This window comes from Pipra filicauda, unplaced genomic scaffold, assembly GCF_003945595.2.
Source record: "Pipra filicauda isolate LSUMZ 115617 unplaced genomic scaffold, ASM394559v2 scaffold65_size3143899_pilon, whole genome shotgun sequence".
Lineage (NCBI taxonomy): Eukaryota > Metazoa > Chordata > Aves > Passeriformes > Pipridae > Pipra > Pipra filicauda.
In genome coordinates, this window is record NW_024104820.1 from 2821658 (window position 1) to 2842505 (window position 20848).

Here is a 20848-nt window from a genome sequence, read left to right on the forward strand (position 1 = left end):
TTATATTTTTAAAGGTGAATGGAATTTCAATACAGTTGTTAACATCATCTCCAAAAAGAGACCTTATAAAGAGCTTACATCTCTATTCCATCTCTATTACTCAGTTTTCAACTTCTGAGTAATTTAACGAGCCCTGTCTTTTCATCTGAAAGATTCTGCTTCCAAAAAGAGAGATCAACTTTAACTGTGACATTAAAATAACCAGAATTCAAAGATTTGAACTTGCCATTTCCTTTATGATGACAATATTGCTTTCAGCATAGGCCAGCTGAAAGTAGTAGTTGAAACATGTTAGGTAAGTCTCGTTCTGGAGATGGATTAAGACTCAGCCATAGGAGAGGTAGACAGGGAGTGAGAAGCAAATGGAAATTGTCAAAGTGAGGAAGCCACATCTGCAGAAACACAGGGGAGCACCAGTGGAAGCACTTGTCTCCTTCAGTTTTGGGAACTGTGTGTTTTACCCTCTATCTCCTCTGCTCACACAGTGTAAGTTGTGGCAAACTAAATTGCAAATCTAACTTTGAATCTGTATTCCTCTTAACAGAACTGCAATAAAACCAAATCAAATTAAATTAAAACTGCTGCTAATTTAGCCTTAGGTGATCAGTCAGCCCCACAACACCTAAAGCATGCATCTCATAGGTCACAGTTGCAGAGACAAGGTGGGGAGCAGGAAGCCCTGGAGACCTGGACAAAGGCGTGCATAGATGGAGGCAGGGATGAGAGGTGCCAGACAGCCCTTATTTTCTTTTGGCTTAGCAAAGTAAAGCAAAGACTGTCTGAATGAAGAAGGACCCACCACTGTTTTCTTGGGAGTATGCATCTCTGTTCCTCTGATCTTTCCTCTGTCCAGCCAAGTTTTCCATCTGGTGACATACACAGGCAGGATGGTATTTTTTCTTAAGAAAAACTAGATGATGTTATTTCATACTAATTTTAAAAAGCAACAGTATCCAGTATGTCTGTGAAATGCAATGTTGAACAGTACTGCTTTATTGACCATTTTTAATAACCTGCTGTTTTGTTTCTTTCTCAGTTCTCCACAGGTATTCGATTTTCTGTTCAGCATTTTGAAAATGCAGAGTCCAGCATCAGTTTTGAGCTGCAAATAAAAAGGTTAGATATTTTATCAAGAGCATGGTTATTTAAATTATGAATTTCTATTGATACATAAACTTTAATATATAAGAAGGTCACTCTAACTCTTGAGTGTCAGTAATAATTTCATGGGCTTTCCTATGGTAGCTTACTTCAGGAGGATTTGTGGTGTTGGAACCTTGCTAGCTTTTAGCCAAATAATTTCTTTAAAATTCAGATTAACTGACTTTGGTCAGTAATCCAAGGATCTTCCACAGTTTTGCCAAAATTTTACCTTGTTTTCCACTTCCAAATTAATGAACAGTGATAACTTTGTAACAAAGTTGCATATGTACAAACATATCAGCTATGAAATTCAGAAAAAAGACATGCCTCTTCTTCTCAGCAATTTAGAAAATAAAAGGAGAGCAGTTAAAATCTGCTCAACGAATTTGCAGGCATGAAGAGAAAGAACTGCTTCAGTTTGATGCAGGTGAACCTGTCGTTTTTCCATTAGTTTCCTCCCTCAGGTCCCTTGTGGGCCTCACATACTACTGCTGGAGAATCTTCTGTTTTATGCTGAGCAGTACTTCTTCCACAGGGACAAAAAGCACAGGGCAGGCTGGGTTAGGATAAAAGCAAGAACAAGCCTGGGACTTTTTCTGAAGGTGGCAGGGCTTCTGCTTCATCTGTCCTCATCAAATACATGCTGGAGTTCCTGCCCTCTCTGACCCACACACAGAGACTTAAGTGCTAATGTCTGGCCTTTAATGAGGGCCTTGATCATGTTCATTATGGTAAATAACTGAGACATTTAAAATATCTAAGTCATGTTTCCCTAATGTAACCCTTGAAGGAAAGAGCATGCAGAAATTTGGAAGGGCACAGCGATGCCACAGAAGTCAGTGAGGTGCTCGGTCAGGGCTCAGGCCTCTCCCAGAGATCTAGCTGGTGAGCTGGAGATCATGCAAACCTGGACATGGGCTACTCCAGAGAGAGATACAGCAAGTAACTTGTAGGTCTCCTGTCCATGCCACTGGTCACTTCTTAGTGCAAGCAATACAGTTTTAGATGGGTATGTTTAGAGGCTCATGGCTCTAAACCCTTTTCATGCTATGAAATTGTGGAGGCTCAGAGCTTTTTGGATAGCTAAATCTGTCTAGGTGATAAGAGTTGAGGGTAGGTCACTGTTTTAGAAAAAGTGACATGAATTTACTGAGGAATAAGTCTGAACCTCAGGAGAAGACAGGATCTCATGCTTCCTCCGTGAGTGTGGCTCACTAAAATGAAAAGGGAGGAAATCTGTTGGGCTACCAAAACCAAAGATTTTCAGAAACTGGTATGATAGTGCTGAAGAGCACCCAGCTACTTTAAAACCAAAAGAAAGAGTAAAACATCTTGCATTGGGAATGTACCCTACACTTAAAACTCACTGCTTGGTACATTCTTTCTCAAGCAGCACTACAGTTTGAGCATTTCTGTGTCCTTACTGAACAGGTAAAAGAATCCTGAAAGGAAAAGAGAACAGAAATTCATGAGGCAGAAAGAGGAAATTGCCTAAAGGGAAGAAAAAGGAAGAACACATCTGAATTTGTGTCCTAGTCTAATTTATTCAAAAGAGAGACCTTTCATTTACTTCAAAACATCAAGTAGAAAATAAATATTTATTACTTACAGTAAAAAAGCAACAGTCTGAGTAGTGTCTTGAAATCTGATTCCTTTTCTGATGTGGACTTTGCTAGGCAATTATATACTCCTTAGAAAGGGAGATGTCCTGGCACTTTTATTTAAACTATTTTCTTCTCTAAAAAAATACCATAAATTATGACCAAGATTTAAATACCATATATATATATATGCTCAAAATTTGTATTTTAGGTCCATGGAAAGTGAGGCCACTATACAAATCGGAGAGCAGCTTATTCTAACAAAGTAATGGTTTAGTAATTTTTATACTTTAAACAATTTCTTTACTTTTGTACTCAAAACAATGGCTATAGAGGATCAGATTAAAAGTTCAAATAATGTTTGGGGTGAATCTGCATTAGTTTACAAACAAATTAAAGCTGCTCTTAATTTTAGAAATCTGTAAGCAGAAAGCCTGGATCAAAGCAGTATTGCACTCTAATTCTCAAGAGTCAGTCACTGGGAATGCTGGCCTCCCCTGAATGTTTCCATTTGACTGATGCTACCCAGATGTGATAACAGCAAATTGTGACAGCAGTAGAAACTTAGTCTTCATGAAGCAAGGAAGTACACACTTGCTTGAAAAAACCATCCAAACTTAGTATTAAATAAATTCTAAGTCTGTCATTACTTATTTTCTCTGTCTTTATGAATTTGAACCTGAAAACCTTCCTTTACATAAGTGGGCTATAGTCATAGGAATGGTCTTTTGAAGTAAGAGTAACTACCTTTATTACTAAGGATTTGCAATAAGGAAAGACAATCAAGTGAGTGAGAGCACTAGACTTTAAACATAGGGATCTATTTTCACTGCTTAGTGGGATTAAGAGTGTAAACACTCTCTTGATAGGGGAGGGGAGGGAAGAAAATAAGAAAAGTAAAGAAACAGTTGATCTGTGTTCTTTTTCCTCAAAGACTCTGTCATTCAGAAGTCACAAGTTTGGAGAGCCATAAAACCAATTTTTTTTTATTAAAAGCCTGTCTTGTTCGTTAACACTGCCTTTCTCCAGTGTTAATGGAGAAAAAAACTCCATTAATAAACTTGGATTTTATTAAGATACTTCAGACAGATAGCCAAGTTGAACAAGGGAATTTACGTGATATTCTGAGCTGCATAAGTTTATATCATCATATTCATCATAGGATTCTCTAAAGGAAGCTTGAGCTGATTATATTATTAAGCTTGTGATGAGCTCCAGTAATATCAGACTTAAATACCAGTGTCCTGCAAGACTAAAGAGTGGCAATGGGAAGCCCATGCTGTAACATGTCCAATGGCATTGCATCCTAACTGGGGCCTTGTGGTATTCAGTGCTGTATCTATAACAATCTCATCATCATAACAATCTAGACTTCTGATAAATAACCTTTGTTAACACTTGTACATATCTTTTCCAGCTCTAACAAGATAAATCCCACTAGCAATTTAGTTAACCTCCATATCAACGTCAGTGCTGTGGCTCAAGTACAGATCAGAGGGTAAGTATTCAACTATTTCAACTCATTAAGATAAGTATTTTCTTATTGAATCTTTCTGCATAATCCCATGTAGTGAATCTTTTGCCATATTATAATTGCAAATACCTTGTCCACCTAGTACACCTGAGTCTCACCCCTGCAAGCCTTGCAGGATAGAGCTACTAAGGACTTCCTTAGTTTCTGTGCAAATACAGCAACATGTACAATCTCACACTGTAGTAACACAACTCAGAGCCAACATTTTAGTTGGGCATTCAAATTGTGCATGGATGTTACTAGTACAAAATGCCTCTTCATATGCTTAGGTCTGCTTGTGCAACCTCTTGGACACTTAATGCTGAATACTAAAACACAATCTACTGCTTTTGTGACTGGAAATGTGAAACATATTATGGCAAGGCATATACTAATAGGGAGCAGAGTGAGGCCTTTGGAGAAAGAATGAGTAAGGAATGAGTTATGACAACAAGTCAACCAGCTACTACTGTAGGATTCTTTCATTTCTGCCCGAAGCAAGTGCAAATCCACTGACACAAAGGATACCAAAACTAAACAGGCACAGGATATGAAAAAGATGATGACTTCTATGTCTATTTTCAGATACAGCTTGGTTTTGGAAACTATAAAATGCAATTAGTTGATAATTGCCAGTTGAACATGAGCCAGCACTGTGCCCAGGTGACCAAGAAGGCATCCAGTGGCATCCTGGCCTGTATCAGACATAGCATGGCCAGCAAGACCAGGGCGTTAATTTTCCTCCTATACTCGGCACTGGTCAGGCCACACCTCAAATACTGGGATCATTTTTTGGGCCCCTCACTACCAGAAGGACATTGAGATACAGGGGTGTGTCCAGGGAAGGGCAACAAAGCACGTGAAGGATCCGGAGCACAAGTCTTGTGAGGAATGGATAGGGGAGCTGAAGTTGTTTAGTCTGAGAAAAGGAGGCTCAGGGAGACAACTATCTGAAAGGAGGTTGTGGCCAGGTGGGGGTCAGTCTCCTCTTCCAAGTAATAAGAGATCAGATGACATGAAACAGCTTCAGGTTGCACCAGGGGAGGTTTAGGTTGGATATTAAGAAAATTTTGTTCACAGAAAGGGTTGTCGAGCATTGGAAGAGGCTGCCAAGGGAAGTGGTTCAATCACCATCCCTAGAGGTATTTAAAAGCTGTGTAGATGTTGCACTGAGGGACATGATTTAGTGGTGGACATGATAGTACTAATTTTATAGTTGGACCTGATGATCTTCAAGATTTTTTTTCAACCTAAATTATATAATTCTATAAGAATATCAGACTACCCTGTAAAATCTTGGAACTAGACTTCTATCCTGGCATCCTAGAGGAATTTGGCAGGATACTCTATTAAAGCACATAATTGCCCCAAATGCTTTTTGGCTGAGATATTACATCTCCTATATCTCCTCTTCCAAAGTACAGCTCAAGACCTTAGCCATTATCAGCTCTGCAAGGGGAAAATAGGAAGGTCATGACCAGCTTCATTTCCATAGTCAGGCCATGAGGCTTGGCTGATGCAAGAGGGCTAGATGTCTCTTATACAATGCACCTCAAGGGACTACCTTAGGTCCAAACAAATAAAAATGTATGTATTTATAAAAACTATTTATTGTTATCTCTTTTAAGACAATATAACTACATAGTGCCAGCAATAAGTCAAATAACTGTGCAGATCACAGAGACCATGTTTTCTTCTCTAATATTCAAGCTAAATCAGTGAGATTTTAAAAGTATTTTTCATCATATTTTGTAAGTGTATTCCAGGTAAAGAAGACTAATCCTAAAACTAGAGTTAGGTGGAAAAAAGAAGGACTAGCACTCAAAGACTGTGTGGATATATGTTAATGATTGAACTTCTGAAAAGGAGCAGTTGAAAAACAACATGTTTAATAAGAACAGAAGTGAGAATATTATTTCATTTTCTGTATTTAGTCGTGACCTAGGGAAATGAGCTGGACAGGAAGAGAGGTGAAAAATACAAAATGAGGGTAATACAGAAACAGAAGTAGAGGCTGAGGAAATAAAAATCAAAGGTGTTATTTAATGGGCTACAGATGTGTGAGAAAATGTTGGGAGCCAGCAGCTCAGATGTTGCCATGGGTGAACACCCAGGTTACAGGCTGGCTGGAGTCTCAGTGTATCAGCAGAAGAGTTGTGGTTACACACACAGGACTTCTCAGTAAGGGCTGCTTCCAGTGCTGTGGATTCTGGTCTTTTAGTGAGGTTTCTTGTCACTTTCACAGAAAAATTTTGCAAACCATTTTTTCTTTACAAACTTTTTGGAAACTTTTTGTCTCCAACATGTTCTCTCTGTACCATAGTGTGTTCCTTTTAATGAAAAGTTCTGTAACAGGTAAATAGATAGACTGAAAATGACCAAAACATCCTCACTTTTTAAGAGCTTGGCAACAAGCAGAAAAAGAGTCTTGAATTGCTGCCTGTAATGCTAAGAAACAGGTCATTAAATACAGAGGAATTACTTAATTGAATGACTTCTAGTTTCTTTCCTCTTAAGTTTTTTCATTTTCTTAGCTATAGCATGCATGTACAAAGTGCTTTGTTCACAGATTTTGCTAATTACTCAGAGATGCTAAAACATGCAGTTCCAGGGGAATTGCTCACTATTTCCTAGATAAAAATAAAACAGACTATGTCCACATTTGGACAGGAAAATATCCTGCATTGGTTTCTCTACTGCTCTGCACAAAGTTCCATGAAGTGGAATGGATATGTTGTATGGATATGTTGATATTTTACTGAGGAAAAGTAAGGAGTTAGGAAATTTTGAATATGCATACATGCATGTATACCTGTACAGTGGAACCATGCAAATATTTCCTCTCTGAAATAGGAAGAAATCTTCTCCAATATCGTCTTCTAAAGAAAATTAAGAGAACTCCTTAGATAGTTCAATAAGCAGTTGCTTTGATAAGTGAAATTTGATTATTTTGCTTATCTTTTTTTTTCTATAAAAATGTAAGAGTTTTAGTGTTGTAATTGTTATCTACCACTGCTGAAAAAAGCACCAGAGGAATGAGGAATTCAGGAAGGAAGTCATTTGGATTAGGAGGATTTGCAGCTGGCAGAATTCTTATTGTATATCCCACATAAGCCTTTTCTGTAGACCATACTTTGTTTATCTTATTTTTCGGTGCTCTTGTTTGACTACTAATTGTCACATAAAAGTCTAGGAAAAATCTTTGCCTAACAAATCATTCAAATGTTAAAAATATTCTCAGTTAAATACAAAATAAAATAGTCAAAAGAAAGGATTTCTTTTTCATTTGACCTGGTGTTTCTACTTTTATGTCAATAGCAGAAGTCCTTAAAATAACTCTGAAATCTGTTAAAATAAATGTCCTTTTATATTTTAGAATAATTTTAATTGAATGTCTACATTTACACTCTGAATTTTATAATTCTGTGGATAAGAAAAACACTTACCAGGGAATGCAATAGAAACCACTGGTTTTTGAAACCATGCCTGCTTCTTTTTGTCTGTGTAGAGTTTCTGATTTGCAAATTTTTGCTGTAGCTTGGGAATCTATGTACCTTGGCTGTTGTATCAACACAGGAAATTTCCTATTCTCCAACAACAATCAATAATTAAAATTCGTATTGGAAACCGGACCATTTGTGAAATGTCTTTTTTAATAAATATGTTTAATTTCCTTTATTATTTGGGTTAGCTTGTGAATTTGTCCTCTGACATACTTGTTAGTACAAACTGCTGGCCTTTTGAAGTCTGAGGAACTACTTAGGATACCCTAAATTTCACAAAGAGTTGTACTTTAACTGGATGATATTAAATTGTTCTCTGGGATTCCTTGGTGCTTTGAGAAACTGTATGCTGTAGGAAACTTTCTTTCAGACATTTCATTCTTTGTATGTGACGTAAGAACTGTAAGCAAGAACAGTTTGTTTCCTCCTAAAGTATTTTGTCAGCATTTGCAACAGAACCATCCAATATTCTCTTCTTCAAGGGGCAGTCTGCAGCAGTGCAAAGTGATTAACATCAGTGCCTAGAAGTCCATCATTTTATTCAAATGTTATATTCTAAAAAAAGTCCTTAGTGATTTTTTTTTAACAGTTTTCTGTCAGCAAACTTCCTGCTTTGGCAGAACAAGCATTGAAATTGTATGGCTTTTAAGCTAAAGCCTGGAAAAGACGAGGCTCGGGGGGGACCTCATCACTCTCTACAACTCCCTGAAAGGAGGTTGTGGCCAGGTGGGGGTTGGTCTCTTTTCCCAGGCAGCTATCAGTAAGACAAGAGGGCATGGTCTTAAGCTGTGCCAGGGGAGGTTTAGGTTAGATATTAGGAAGAAATTCTTTACAGAAAGGGTAATCAGGCATTGGAATGGGCTGCCCAGGGAGGTGGTGGATTCTCTGTCCCTGGAGGTTTTTAAGATGAGACTGGATGTGGCACTAAGTGCCATGGTCTAGTAACCGTGGTAGTAGTGGATCAAGGGTGGGACTTAATGATCTTGGAGGTCTTTTCCAGCCCGGCTGGTTCTATAATTCTATGATTCTATGACTCTGTAAACCAGCAAAACTGAGTGAGATTTCACCCTTGCAAAGAAAGGGTAATACCATTTTAGCACCAAGATCTACTTGCGGTACTAGCAGATGACAGATGTCTGTGCCAAAACTCACCTACCATGCTGAAAGAAATTCTTGGGTTCTGATACCCCAACTTCTGAACACCTGAGTGAGGTTAGATTGGCATCTGAATGGGATCTGTACAAGGAACTTCCAATTTTTATTGGAAGTAAAATGTTTGTGATTCAAATAGAAATGTTAACAGACGACTACTTTCTTGCAATCGGATAGAGAAGGAAAGATAAAATAGCAGATCGAAAGAAAGATATCAAATATTAAGTCACTGTTTTCTTCATTTATGTTTTATTCATGCGTTGCAAGTTGCAACAGTATTTCAGGGAATGCCTTAGCTGTCACTTCCTTTGCAAAGCAGTTGGAAAGCCTGGAGCACTATTTCAGGCTTTAGTTTTGAGTTCAGTTTCTCAATACACCAATTTCCAATATGACTTCATGAAAGTCACAGTGTGTCCGTTTCCCACCTGTAAAATGAGATAGACTACTTTGCAAGGGTTTTTAAATTGCAAGGTTTTTTAAAGGAATAAGAACGGAGGTTACAGAAATTTATAATCAGAACAGTTAAATACCTAAAAATGAAGAAGAAACAGCTACAGGCTTTAAATGGGAGTGGGAAAATACATTTATTTATGTATCATTACTCCAGTTTTTTGGATAATATATTCAGATATCTGAATATCAGTGAGAATGATGTAAATGCCCAAGAGACTGGTGTCCTCTCTACCAACAGAGTTACTCTCTTGTCTGGAAAGGACCATCCATCAGAGGAAGTATGAAAATAAATGCACACCCCCAGTCATCTGTAAGGACTGGATAGTACTTTATGAAAGCAATGTAGTGTTCACCTCACCTAATTCGAATTAATGTGCCCAAATAACAAGCCCTTGAGAGCTCAGTTTTGGCCTTAGTTTTTTTTCTAAAAGTGATACAGTCAGTCACTGGTAACAATTACTCTTTTAACCTGTTTTATATATTACAGAGTGTCTCACCCCCCAACAATTATTTTGCCACTTCACAACTGGGAACCCAAAGATGAACCTACAAAAGAAGAAGAAGTTGGTCCTTTAGTAGAACACATCTATGAGGTAAAAATTACATATGTTGCCACAGGATCCCACACTGCCCCCATTGAAATCCTGATGAATTTGGTTTAATTTCTTTATCTGCAGCTAGATAAAGCCACAAATGTAAATATTCTGACTTTAGCACATGACCTAAATTTAATCTGGGAATTCACAACCCCATTATCTGTTCATGTGAGTGGAGGAGATGTTGATTTATGTTAGGAGTCTGTCTTTGATATTTAAAGGATTTATAAACATTTTGGGTGTTAGACAAGAATTAAAAACAGTGCTTAAAAGTTCATTCTAATCGATGTCAAATACCTTCTCATTAGAAGCTGTGAGTGCTGTGCACAGGAAAAAATTTTTCCTTTGACATTTAGCTAACTGAGAAAAAATTGTGGACATACATGTAACTTGTTACCTCATTGCTCAGAAGATGATCTGCTGAAAATAACCTTCAATATTTGAAGAACACATGTTTCTACCTTTTATTGTTGTTGGTCTTTTCCTATGGATGATTTGTCAATTAAAAGAGAAGAGTTCAGCATAGAAAAAGGGCATTGAGTAAACTACATGGAATACAGGCCATCCTTAGAATCTAATAGATGACCTTTATTCTAGAGGGTAAAACAGAGTGCTTCACATATGGTTATAATTCACAAACTAGCCCTCAAGAAAACATAAGCAACAGAGCTTAATCAGCAATGTAAGGTTACAATTTGCATGACATACTAAACTGTAATGAATCAGACTGCAAAATACAAGTTATCATTTGTGAATTCCTCATCTTAACACATTTCTCTAAACTGAAAAATCCCTAAAAAATCTTTCTGTCTCAAGCATTTGGATTGTTTGTGAAACTATATACGTGACTTCAAATTTATTAAAATAGTTACAGTGATTAGTTACACTTATTAAGGAAACCATTTTCATGGTTTATATCAGCAAAGCAGAAAAAAGGCCAAACACTCTCCCAGAAGATGTAAGATTGAAAATGGGTTTTATATAGTTCTAAATAAAGTTCATCAGTCACAAAAGTTCTACACATTTAAAAAAAGGAGGTTGTCACATCTCTAGAAACTTTGCATAAATCTCCATGGTGTTCAGCTTCTTTAGATTTTCATGCCCAGTTATAACACATATCCAGACTTCCTGTGGTCATTAGATATTTTCATATTGTAAACTGGTATAAGGCAACTATTTTAATAGCCCAGATTTTTAAAATGTTATTATTTCTATCTTTGCTCTTTTTTCCAAGAAATAATAATGTTCTGGGATGTTACCTTAGGAAAACTGGTTCCTTTTCTTCTTTTGAGGAAATCTGAATTGGCAAGTATTGAAAATAGAGTTCTTAACCAGAGAAGCTAAAGTTCTGCTATACTTTCTATTCCTGTGCCCTGAAGTATGATTCTTTTGTATTCTGAAGTTTTGACTACTATTTTCAAGTATGATCTGTTATGGTTCATTGTTCATAGTTCTTTAGCGTTTTTTTGCTAGTGTGTTTTGTGTTGGGGTTTTTTTTTAGGTAATTTCAACTCTTCATATGTAGGAAAAAATTAGAAAGGGGTCGGATTTCTTGAATACAGACTGACAGAAAATGCTGTTCTCCCAGATTTGCCACTGGCTTTATGACTAATGTACAGAGGTCCTCGTCTCCTACCTGCCAGAGATTCTCCATCAATAAAACAATGTTAATAATCTATACATTCTTTCCAAAATACTCCAAGGCTGTGGACACTAAGAATTTGAAAATACCTAAGTGGTTGTTGCTGTGTCTTTTGTTGTTATTTACTGCCTTGGAAAGTACTGATGATATTTCTTTGACAGCTGCACAATATAGGACCAAGTGCCATCAACAATACAGTTCTCCATGTCGGTTGGCCTGTGTCCAGTCGAGAAGAATTTCTTCTTTATATTCTTCACGTTCAGACACATGGACCACTGCACTGTCAAACAAGCTCTCCCATTAATACAATGCAAATAAAGGTAAGTATTTTATTTCTATCTCTGTCTGTAATATGCTCGATTTTTTTTTTTTTTTTTTGCCTACACTTCACAATGGGATGGAGCTTTGGGGGAATTTTTAACAGAGACCCTAGGATCGTTTTCCTGGGTAAAAAGCAAGAGTCTATAATATTTCTAGTATGACAGTTGTGTTGCATGGTACATGTTTGGTTACCTTTTTTCTCTTTCTATAAAAAGGGGTTATGTTTCCCCTTTTCCAGTCAGTGAGAACATCACCAGACTGCCACAACTTCTTAAATATGTATAATTGCTTAGCTAATGAATCCACCAATTCCCTCAGGATCTGCGGATGTGTCTCATCAGGTCTCATGGACTTCTGCACTTTCAGGCTTCTTAGATGTTCTCGAACCTGACCTTCTCCTACAGCAGGCAGTTCTTACTCTCCCAGTCCCTGCCTTTCCCTTCTGTCACTTGGGCAGCATGGCTGGAGCACTTGCCAGTGAAAACTGGGACTGAAAGGCATTGATTGCCTAAGTGTCCTCCCCATCCTGGGTAACCAGGTCTCATGTTTCTTTCCAAAGAGGGCTTAAATTTTTCCCTATCTTCCTTTGCTCACCAATGTATGCATAGAAGGTTTTCTTATTGCCCTTGATGTCCCTTGCCAGATTTAATTCTGTCAGGGCTTTAGTTTTCTAACCTGATCCCTGGCTGCTTGGACAATTTCCTATTTTATGATTTATGTTTGTGATGGCAGATCCCCCCAAAAGAGCTTGGTTTGGCTCAAAGTCAGAAGATTAAGCAAAACACAGCTCTACATATTATCCCATCAAAAACAAGGTATCCAATTTATTAAGCATAACTGATGCCAGACATTTCTGAAGTAAATAACACTTTTCAAGTTTAACCAGTAGCCTATTAAACATCTTACAGAGAGACCTACATTCTAAGTGCTAAAAGTGCTTTACGTCTTTTGCACACCAGGAGGGTTTTGAATTCAGTATAATGGATGAAAGTGGAGACATCTTTCTAGTGATGGGGATTGCTCATAACCACAGCAGCTACAAGTCAAATCTTTAGATTAAGGAGAGAGAACAACAATACATACTTAAAAGAATAAAGAAAAATTTATGTATACCAAATACATTATGGCTAGCTTTTTGTGTTTCACCCAGGAAACCAGAGAGGGATTAGGATTCCACCATTTTATTTAGCTCTGTAGAGGAGATATGAGTGATAGGAAACAGAGGACAGGAAATGTTTGCCTTTTATACCCAAAGCACAAGAAGTTTGGAAACGGATTTTTTTTTTATTTATCTTTTCCACCTCATTTCCACATGTTTTTCAAAAGCGGCAAGAAGGAAGAAGCTGAGGTGCTGCATTTGTTCTTGCAAGAGTAGCATCTCGATCTCACTGCTCAGATCAGGTTGCAAGCACAAGAAAAGGAGTAAAGAAGTTCAGCATCCTCCCTCCCTAGCCGCTGTGTTCTGTTTTAGTTTTGAATTAAGAAGCTGAGTAGAATACTGCCACAGTTCTTAAGGACATTTTCAGGCAATGTTTTTTTGGTGTTTTTTTTTTGTTTTGGTTTGGTTGGTTGGTTTTTTGTTTGTTTTTTAGTTTGCTCTTGCTTCTCCTACTTGATAATGATTGCATATGTTACATAAACAAGACTAAATTCTTGTGAAGCTTGTGAGAAATTTTCCTATAAAAATCGTCCATTTGTTTTAGCAGAATATGGCTTTAGATTCACGATTATTATTTCAAGAATTTAAATATCCTTTTGTTACTTCAGTTTTTCAAAGCACTGAACAGCATGAATACACCAATCAGGTTTTAAACATGTAATGCTTATCTATTACTTCGTATGGGAAGAGGATGCAGAGATAGCTTCCTTCAGGTTTTGTATAAACAGCAAGATGCTTGGCTCAAATTTCCAAATAAGGCCGAGGATGTTATTTGCCTGGTTTCTCTTGGATTTCTGAACTCAGCTCTCTGAGGGCACTCGGTCATTTCCCCTTTGAAATTACTTAGACTGTTCAGTTTCAGTCAAAGAAGTATATTCCTCCCCATTGCTGAATTTCTTATCTTGTAAAAAAGTTTCCTTCGTGCTTTTTTGTTTCATCCACAAAAACGAATCAAACCTGTGCACACATGGAAGACTCTTTTCTGGGGACTTTTCCCTTTCTGTAGCTTAGCTTTCTCTGAAGGCAGCGAGGGATTTGAAAGGATAATAAAATTATGAATCCTGAAAAAGGTGTAAAGAGGAGCAAAAGTACTTATCAAAGATACGGAATGAATTCCATTGCAGAAGAACTCAGTACAGTAGGATGCATCAATCTAGAAAGGAGGTGACTATGCACAAATATGATCCACAAAATGAGTAGTGGTGGGAAGAGCATGGCTGTGGATTTACTGTCCTCTGCCTATTCCTGCACAGGAACTGGAATACTTACTGAAGCCTGGAGAGCCAGATTCAAAACAAGCAAAAGGAAGTGGTGGTTCATGATGACAGGTCTTAAGTGTCTGGAACTTGTGGACAAAGGAAAGTAGTCATGGTTAAAAGTTTACATGATTTTAAGAGGAAAGTGAACAAATTCACAAAAGAGAAGTCCAGTGAAGATTAGTAAATGACTAAAAACTTCATACTAATAAGTAAGCCCCCAAGCAGAAAACATTTGGGAGCTGAAAGTTATTAGGAGAGTATTGTGTATGTATGCCCTGTTCTTACTTTTCCTAAAGGCAGCTGAGGTGAGAAGAGGGCTCAGCTAGATGGCCTGAGCCAGTATTCCTAATGAGTTGGTTTTTTAGTCCCAGACTGATGGCAAAAAGCAATTTTATGAAACCTATACCACAAGTATAGGCTTCCAGCTTCCATGGTAGACTATACAAGGTGACATACATGGCACATTCTCAATAGCTGAGAACTGAAGTACCATGAGTGAGGCACCTGTCAGGGAAGCAGTGAAATAGCAGCTAAAATCCACCACATGGGCAAGGTACATCCACCAGCATGACCAGCAGGAGCTAACATCTCCCAGAGCCACTGTCTCCTCACGCTGCCAAACTGTTATTATAGTGTGTAAGTCTTGGTCTTGGAACAAAATAATACCATCCAGTGCATTGCTCTTCAATGGTCACTGACACCTCTTGTACAGTAGCTTTTACTTAAAGTCCTCTTCCAGAACATTTCTGATGGAGTTACCCATTGCAGCAGAGGGTATTGCCTGGCTAGAAAAAGAGAAAAACTAAAAAGTGTTTTGAAATGAAAAGTGAAGAACTGGGGAGATCTGTAAACCTGCTCAAAGTCATAAGGCTCAGGAGAAGAAAGCAGTACAGTTTTCCATGGTGGGGAAGCTGAGACAGTCTGTTGTAGTTAAAGGGAGGGAGCGATAGTCCATTTAAGATATAGTGTGCTAAGTATGTGGCATATAAAATATCTATAGAGTTGTACAATTCCATGCTATTGGCTCAAGAAGGATAAAATAATATCTTTAAACTGAACATCTAGGCCACTGTAGAAATTCTAATTTTAAATTGTTTCAGGGGACAGCTATGTTTTCTCTTAACCATAGAGAGCTGTTTTCGAACCTTTGCTGTAATAATTCATTACTGAAGAGGATAACACTCTAGGATATATGAAAAAAAAGTAAATATGAAAATCATCTTGTGTTCAAATGGATCTACATATACATCAGTTCTGATCATATATTGCCGACTTCTATACGGGCGTATCATTATATTGTGTTTTTTTAATTTTTCATCATTAAAGAAGCCTATATATGCTGGTGAAAGAATTCTGGAAGGAGAATTCCCATGTTACCACATTGAAAAGGAGAGATGTACTAGCTACTTAAGGGTTCCCTTATTGCAAATAGACAATGTTAACCTCATTAAACAACAGAAAAAAGAGGATTCTTGCTTTTGTTAATGGTTTTCATCTGTTAATGAATTACAGTGCCTTTCACTTTTTAGAATCCTTTGACTGAAGATCTCAGACTGTCAAAGGGTACAAATTTTCCAAATCTAGTACTACACAGCATTAATGTGTGGAAGATTTTGTGTGTTTACAGCTATTCTCTTCCCTTTAGTGCTACAACACTTATTACAATTACAAACATTTTCTTTAGGAATTTGTTTAAGATATTTTGTGTTCCAAGGTTAAAGGAACTGATAAGAAGGATCTGATGTAACTCTTGATAATCTGAGATCCTTAAGAAACAGTCTTGGCTATGTTTCGGGGAGTTCCTATTGAAATCTTACTGGAAACTTCCACATCTATCTTATTCTGATTTTACATGATTAGATTGTCATGAATTAAAATTCATCTTTCCATCTGTTTCCCAGGAGTTCTTTGAGGCTTCATGAAAGAAGCCATAAATGCTCTGTGTAGAAATTAAAGACAAATTGCCAACAACAAAAAAAAAAAGTAGGTTTTAACTGGAGAATAAAAATCTGTAAATATAAAGCTGAAGAAAAGAAATCTGTAACAAATAATGATCAAAAATTGTGTTGTTTGAAGTCAGATTTCCCTTTGTTTTTTCTACTTTCTAAAACTGGTAAAATCATTATATTTCAATAGGCAGATTGTGATCTGAACTAATGATCAGATTTCTGTGTGACAACTTGGAATTTATCCTGTCATATATATCAGAATCTGGCCCCAAGAGTCTAATAAAATTCAGTAAAACAATGAAATTGACAACAGTAAAAAGTGGAAAAAATATTATCTACTGTAATTCCTATAAATGAGCAATATCTTGCTGTGCTATTACTCATTGTGCTCCTAGTTGAAGATAGTATATTCTCATGGTTGTGCTGTTAAATTGAAAAAACAGTGTTAATCCAAAATTCAAGACCTCTGAGAGGGAATAAATCTGTTAGAATCATTCCTAAGCATGTCATTATTATTCACATTTTTTGTCTTTGCAGTTTGCTATTCCACAAGACACTCCTGAACTTGCTGCTTTTTTGTATAATTCCACAATTTCTCATTATATCAGGAGAAGGGATGTTGCAGTGGCAGAACCTCACAGGAAAAACTCTGCAAAAATATTGGTGAGCTGTCTAAAAACTATAAACTGAGACTGTGCATGCAGTGTATCAAGGTGGCTGTTGATTTGACTGCAATTTATTTACAAACTTTTGAATATTTTTCTAAGCAATTTTAACCCCTCAATTTAAAATGCTGTTTATTACATATCACCATTCCCCAGGTTAGAGAATTTGACAGATTTTTACATTAGAGATCATGCATGCCAAATTCCTGGCTGTTTGACTCCAGGTTGTTTGCAGACAAACCTCTGTGGTCATGCACACTTATCACAGAGAATTTAATCACTGATTTAGAGAATGAGGCTCTCATCCACAAAATAAATTTCAAGTTCTTACTTCTGAAAACTGGGTCTCTTCTTGACTCCTAGCATTCTGGCTCTTTCTTAAGGAGTAGCTCACGCTTTAACATTTTCATGTAGAATAACAGTTCTGATAGACAAATAGTTTGCAGTATATTTGTTCCCCCCAGTAAGTACTTACATACACATGGGAAAGTGAGACTCTCTCTCTCCCTTTACAGTACCACAAGCAAGGCAAATGGGACAGGTCACTGCATTTTTAAAAATCCAGACAATGCTGGAGTAAGAGGAATGATTTCTCTCCCAGCTAAATAGCTTTAATTAGTCAGTATTTAGACTTTGCTGTATTTTGAGAAGTTGTTTTTTTCCATTCCTCTGTTCAGAGTCCCATCCTTAGCATACTTCAGCATTGTAGGTATCAGCTCCCCTTGCCTAGAGGCAGCATTCAAACTTGGTGACCTTGAGGTCAGTCGAAGGATTCATGCAGTCAGTGCTTTCCATCTATTTTTATGAATCTCAGGCAGAGTTTCTTTCATGTTTTCCAGTCTCTTATTAAGCTGTTTACTGCAAGCTCATGTTTGAATTCCTTGACATGACTAGAATTTTGGTAGGAAGAAAAGAACCTCACAGACCTAAGTCTTCTGGAGTAATAGAATAATTAGAGTGCTTCTGAAAGTAAATTTGGCAATTTTTGTAACAGGAAGAAGATAGAATCTGAAAGTAATGAATACCATAATGTTGTTAAGAACAAAATCACAGATGAACTCATTTTAAACAATAATAACTTGATTCCTATGTCATTCTTTCATCAACCCAATACCCTGGAAAGAATCTGATTCCACTGGGGCTGAAGGAAAAATGCCTGGGCTCTCAAAGACTTGCCAGTCAATATCACAGAACACATAATCTATTCTTCAGTAATACCTTAATTATCCGTTATCTTTCTTGGTGATTAGGCCCATAGACTGCGAACATAAAAATTACTGAAGCAACTGGAAGTGGTTAACAAAGTTCTGAAGTATGCACTGTGCCTGCAACTTAAAATATGAAGCAGAGAATTTTCAGCTGCTTGATGTAGACAGATCAAATATATTTAGCTGAGAACTTAATGATGTGAAATTGGCACTTTGATGAGCAGTCTTCTACCACAATGTGCTTTTGATTAGCACAAATTAGGATAGGATTGGGTACAGTGCTTACCGCTGGATGTATAACAGGACTTTTTCAGATGAGCATAGAAAAGCAATGTCATTAGTTCAGTTAAAAGGTGTCCCAGTTCTGTGTGCCTTCAACATTATGTGCTACGGATGCAAAAAAATTTTTTTTATTTGACACTGTAGAAGTATACATGAAAAATGAATGCTGCTCTCGGAAAAGACTGATTGGCCAAAGATAATTATTTGTTAAAATATGTATTTTTCTTTAGAAGAAGTTCTGTTATTTTCATCAAAGCATTTTCACAGACAAAATGTTCTGAGAACCTCTTATTCTATTCATACTGTTTATTAAACATTTGGTTTCTCTTCTATTAGTTCTAATGTTACATTGTTCTGAAAATCACTACAGGCTAAATACATTACTTAAAAAAACAGAAATATGTGTTCAGGTCTTAAAATGTCAGCCAAAAGTAGACTTTTTGCATACTAATGATTTATTTTGCATGTGATTTTGGCTCCTATATTAATGAAAACAGCTCTTCTTCGTCCTGCAACATAAATAAATCTGGTGGAGGATATTTAAGGCCAAATAAACAGATACTTTAAATTATTCATTTAAAAAAAAAAGTTTATAGCTGCAAGTTCCAGAATTTACAGTTTCATTTTCAAGCAGACATAGAAAACAGCAATTAAGCATACAGCTTCTGCTTATCCTGCAATAAGATAGAGATTTGTGGGAAAGCTGTCTATAAAGACAGAGGATTCCTTAAGGGTGTTTTCAGATCGGTTCCATACATCATCATCTCATTTCCTGAAATATGGGCACTGGTAGTGCATTCTCACTCTCACTAGGGAATATACTTACTTGTGAAAACTTAGCTTTGCATTTGAGGTCACAAGGCCTTCTGTCATGGGAGGGATTCTCTGCTTTGTTATAAAAATAGGAATCAATTAAAACCTCAGCCTTCCTCCTGAATTAAACAAAAACTTTTCAGGTAAAACCCATTTGTATATATAAAACATTTTTATTTTTTTGTACACACATTTAATCATTTTTCTTTGAGATCTTTCTCCCATTCTATGCACTAAACAACCACATAATTTCTGTGGTTACCCCACAAGACTCTGCTCATTCCCTTCAGTGGCTTCCAGTTAGCTTTTAACCTTTTTTGTAACATTTTTCTGGCAGACTTTAAGAGTATATAGTTTTGAGTTGCACTGCTTGGCTTTTGCTTTCCAACCTGTATATGAGCCAGAATCACTGTTCATCAGGAATGTTTCATGGACAATAAGTTTGAAGTAAAGCAACTAATGAATCTCAGCAAATATTCTGGCTGCTATAATGTAAATATCAGTGGGAAAATCAGGAGAGTTAGAAAAGATTTAGGAACATAAATAAACACTTTTCCATGCATAAGAGCAGAAAAAAAGTGTTGAAATCATAAAATTACTGATAGGTGAAGACTAAGAGCATGATTCAAAAGATTGGTAAATACCTAGACATCTTAAGAGTTCTTTGGAGCAGATTGAAAATTTTTACTTTTATCTTCATTATTACAGATAGGTGGTTGTACCCATTGGTGACACAAAAAGGATCTCCCCTTTGGTTTATAGTTCTCACAATGACTCATATTACATGAAATCAATGATTTCAGACTGCTTAGCTCTTTAAGGGAAAGTTGATTTGGTTTCGCTTACTTATGGTTTTATACATTTTCAAAGCATGAGTATGACTTCCCTTTGTTTTGTGCACAGAACTGTACAAACGTGAAGTGTGTCCTAATTTCATGCACTGTGGGACAACTGGAAAGAGGAAAGAGTGCCGCGCTAAAAATCAGGTCCCGGCTCTGGGCACAAACATTCCTGGAGGTAATACACACAAAGCTCTCTGTCTATACACAAAGACCCCTGTATATTTTATTTGACCAGATATTTAAAAATATAAATTATTGAATTAAATGGGTCAAACGCAAATGCTTTTTGCTACCATTTTCTTTGAAGGTAACATCTCACTGGTTCTTGTCCAGGTTGTATGCATGCTGCTTACTTTTGTTTTTTTCCCTAGCACTCCCTCTCAAATTTATGTCCTAAATCCTACCTGGAAATTCCAAGGTTATTTTAAACATCTTTCCTGGACTGGCCCAAATAAATAATATCTTAGGTCCCCATGATGTGCTCTGTATTCGTAACGTCTTTCCCAATGGAAGCTTTTTCTTGGAGCCAAACAGCATACACTATGTCCATCTTAAAAATTCATTGTTATTCATTCTCTGTTAATCTAGGGAAGAGTAATATGTATCAAACTCATATGATATACAACACTCACACAGTGACAATCTGTGTCTTGCTACTAAAGGGAAGGGACAGTGCAGACCATGGAAAAAGTGTGGAAAAAGGGCATATTCTGGTTCAAATACAAAAACATGACAGCCTGAATGTCT

The 20848-nt window shown here is 36.9% G+C and overlaps 1 protein-coding gene across 1 annotated transcript in view; it reads left to right on the forward strand.

Annotated features, from left to right (window-relative positions):
* ITGA8 (integrin subunit alpha 8) overlaps positions 1–20848 on the forward strand; it is a 109882-nt gene that overhangs the window by 65099 nt on the left and 23935 nt on the right. The window contains exons 22-27 of the mRNA XM_027720540.2: positions 1037–1116; positions 4162–4242; positions 9853–9958; positions 11765–11923; positions 16829–16954; positions 20163–20276. Of these exons, the coding sequence (XP_027576341.1) occupies positions 1037–1116; positions 4162–4242; positions 9853–9958; positions 11765–11923; positions 16829–16954; positions 20163–20276 (666 nt within the window). The remainder of the gene's footprint in view (positions 1–1036; positions 1117–4161; positions 4243–9852; positions 9959–11764; positions 11924–16828; positions 16955–20162; positions 20277–20848) is intronic.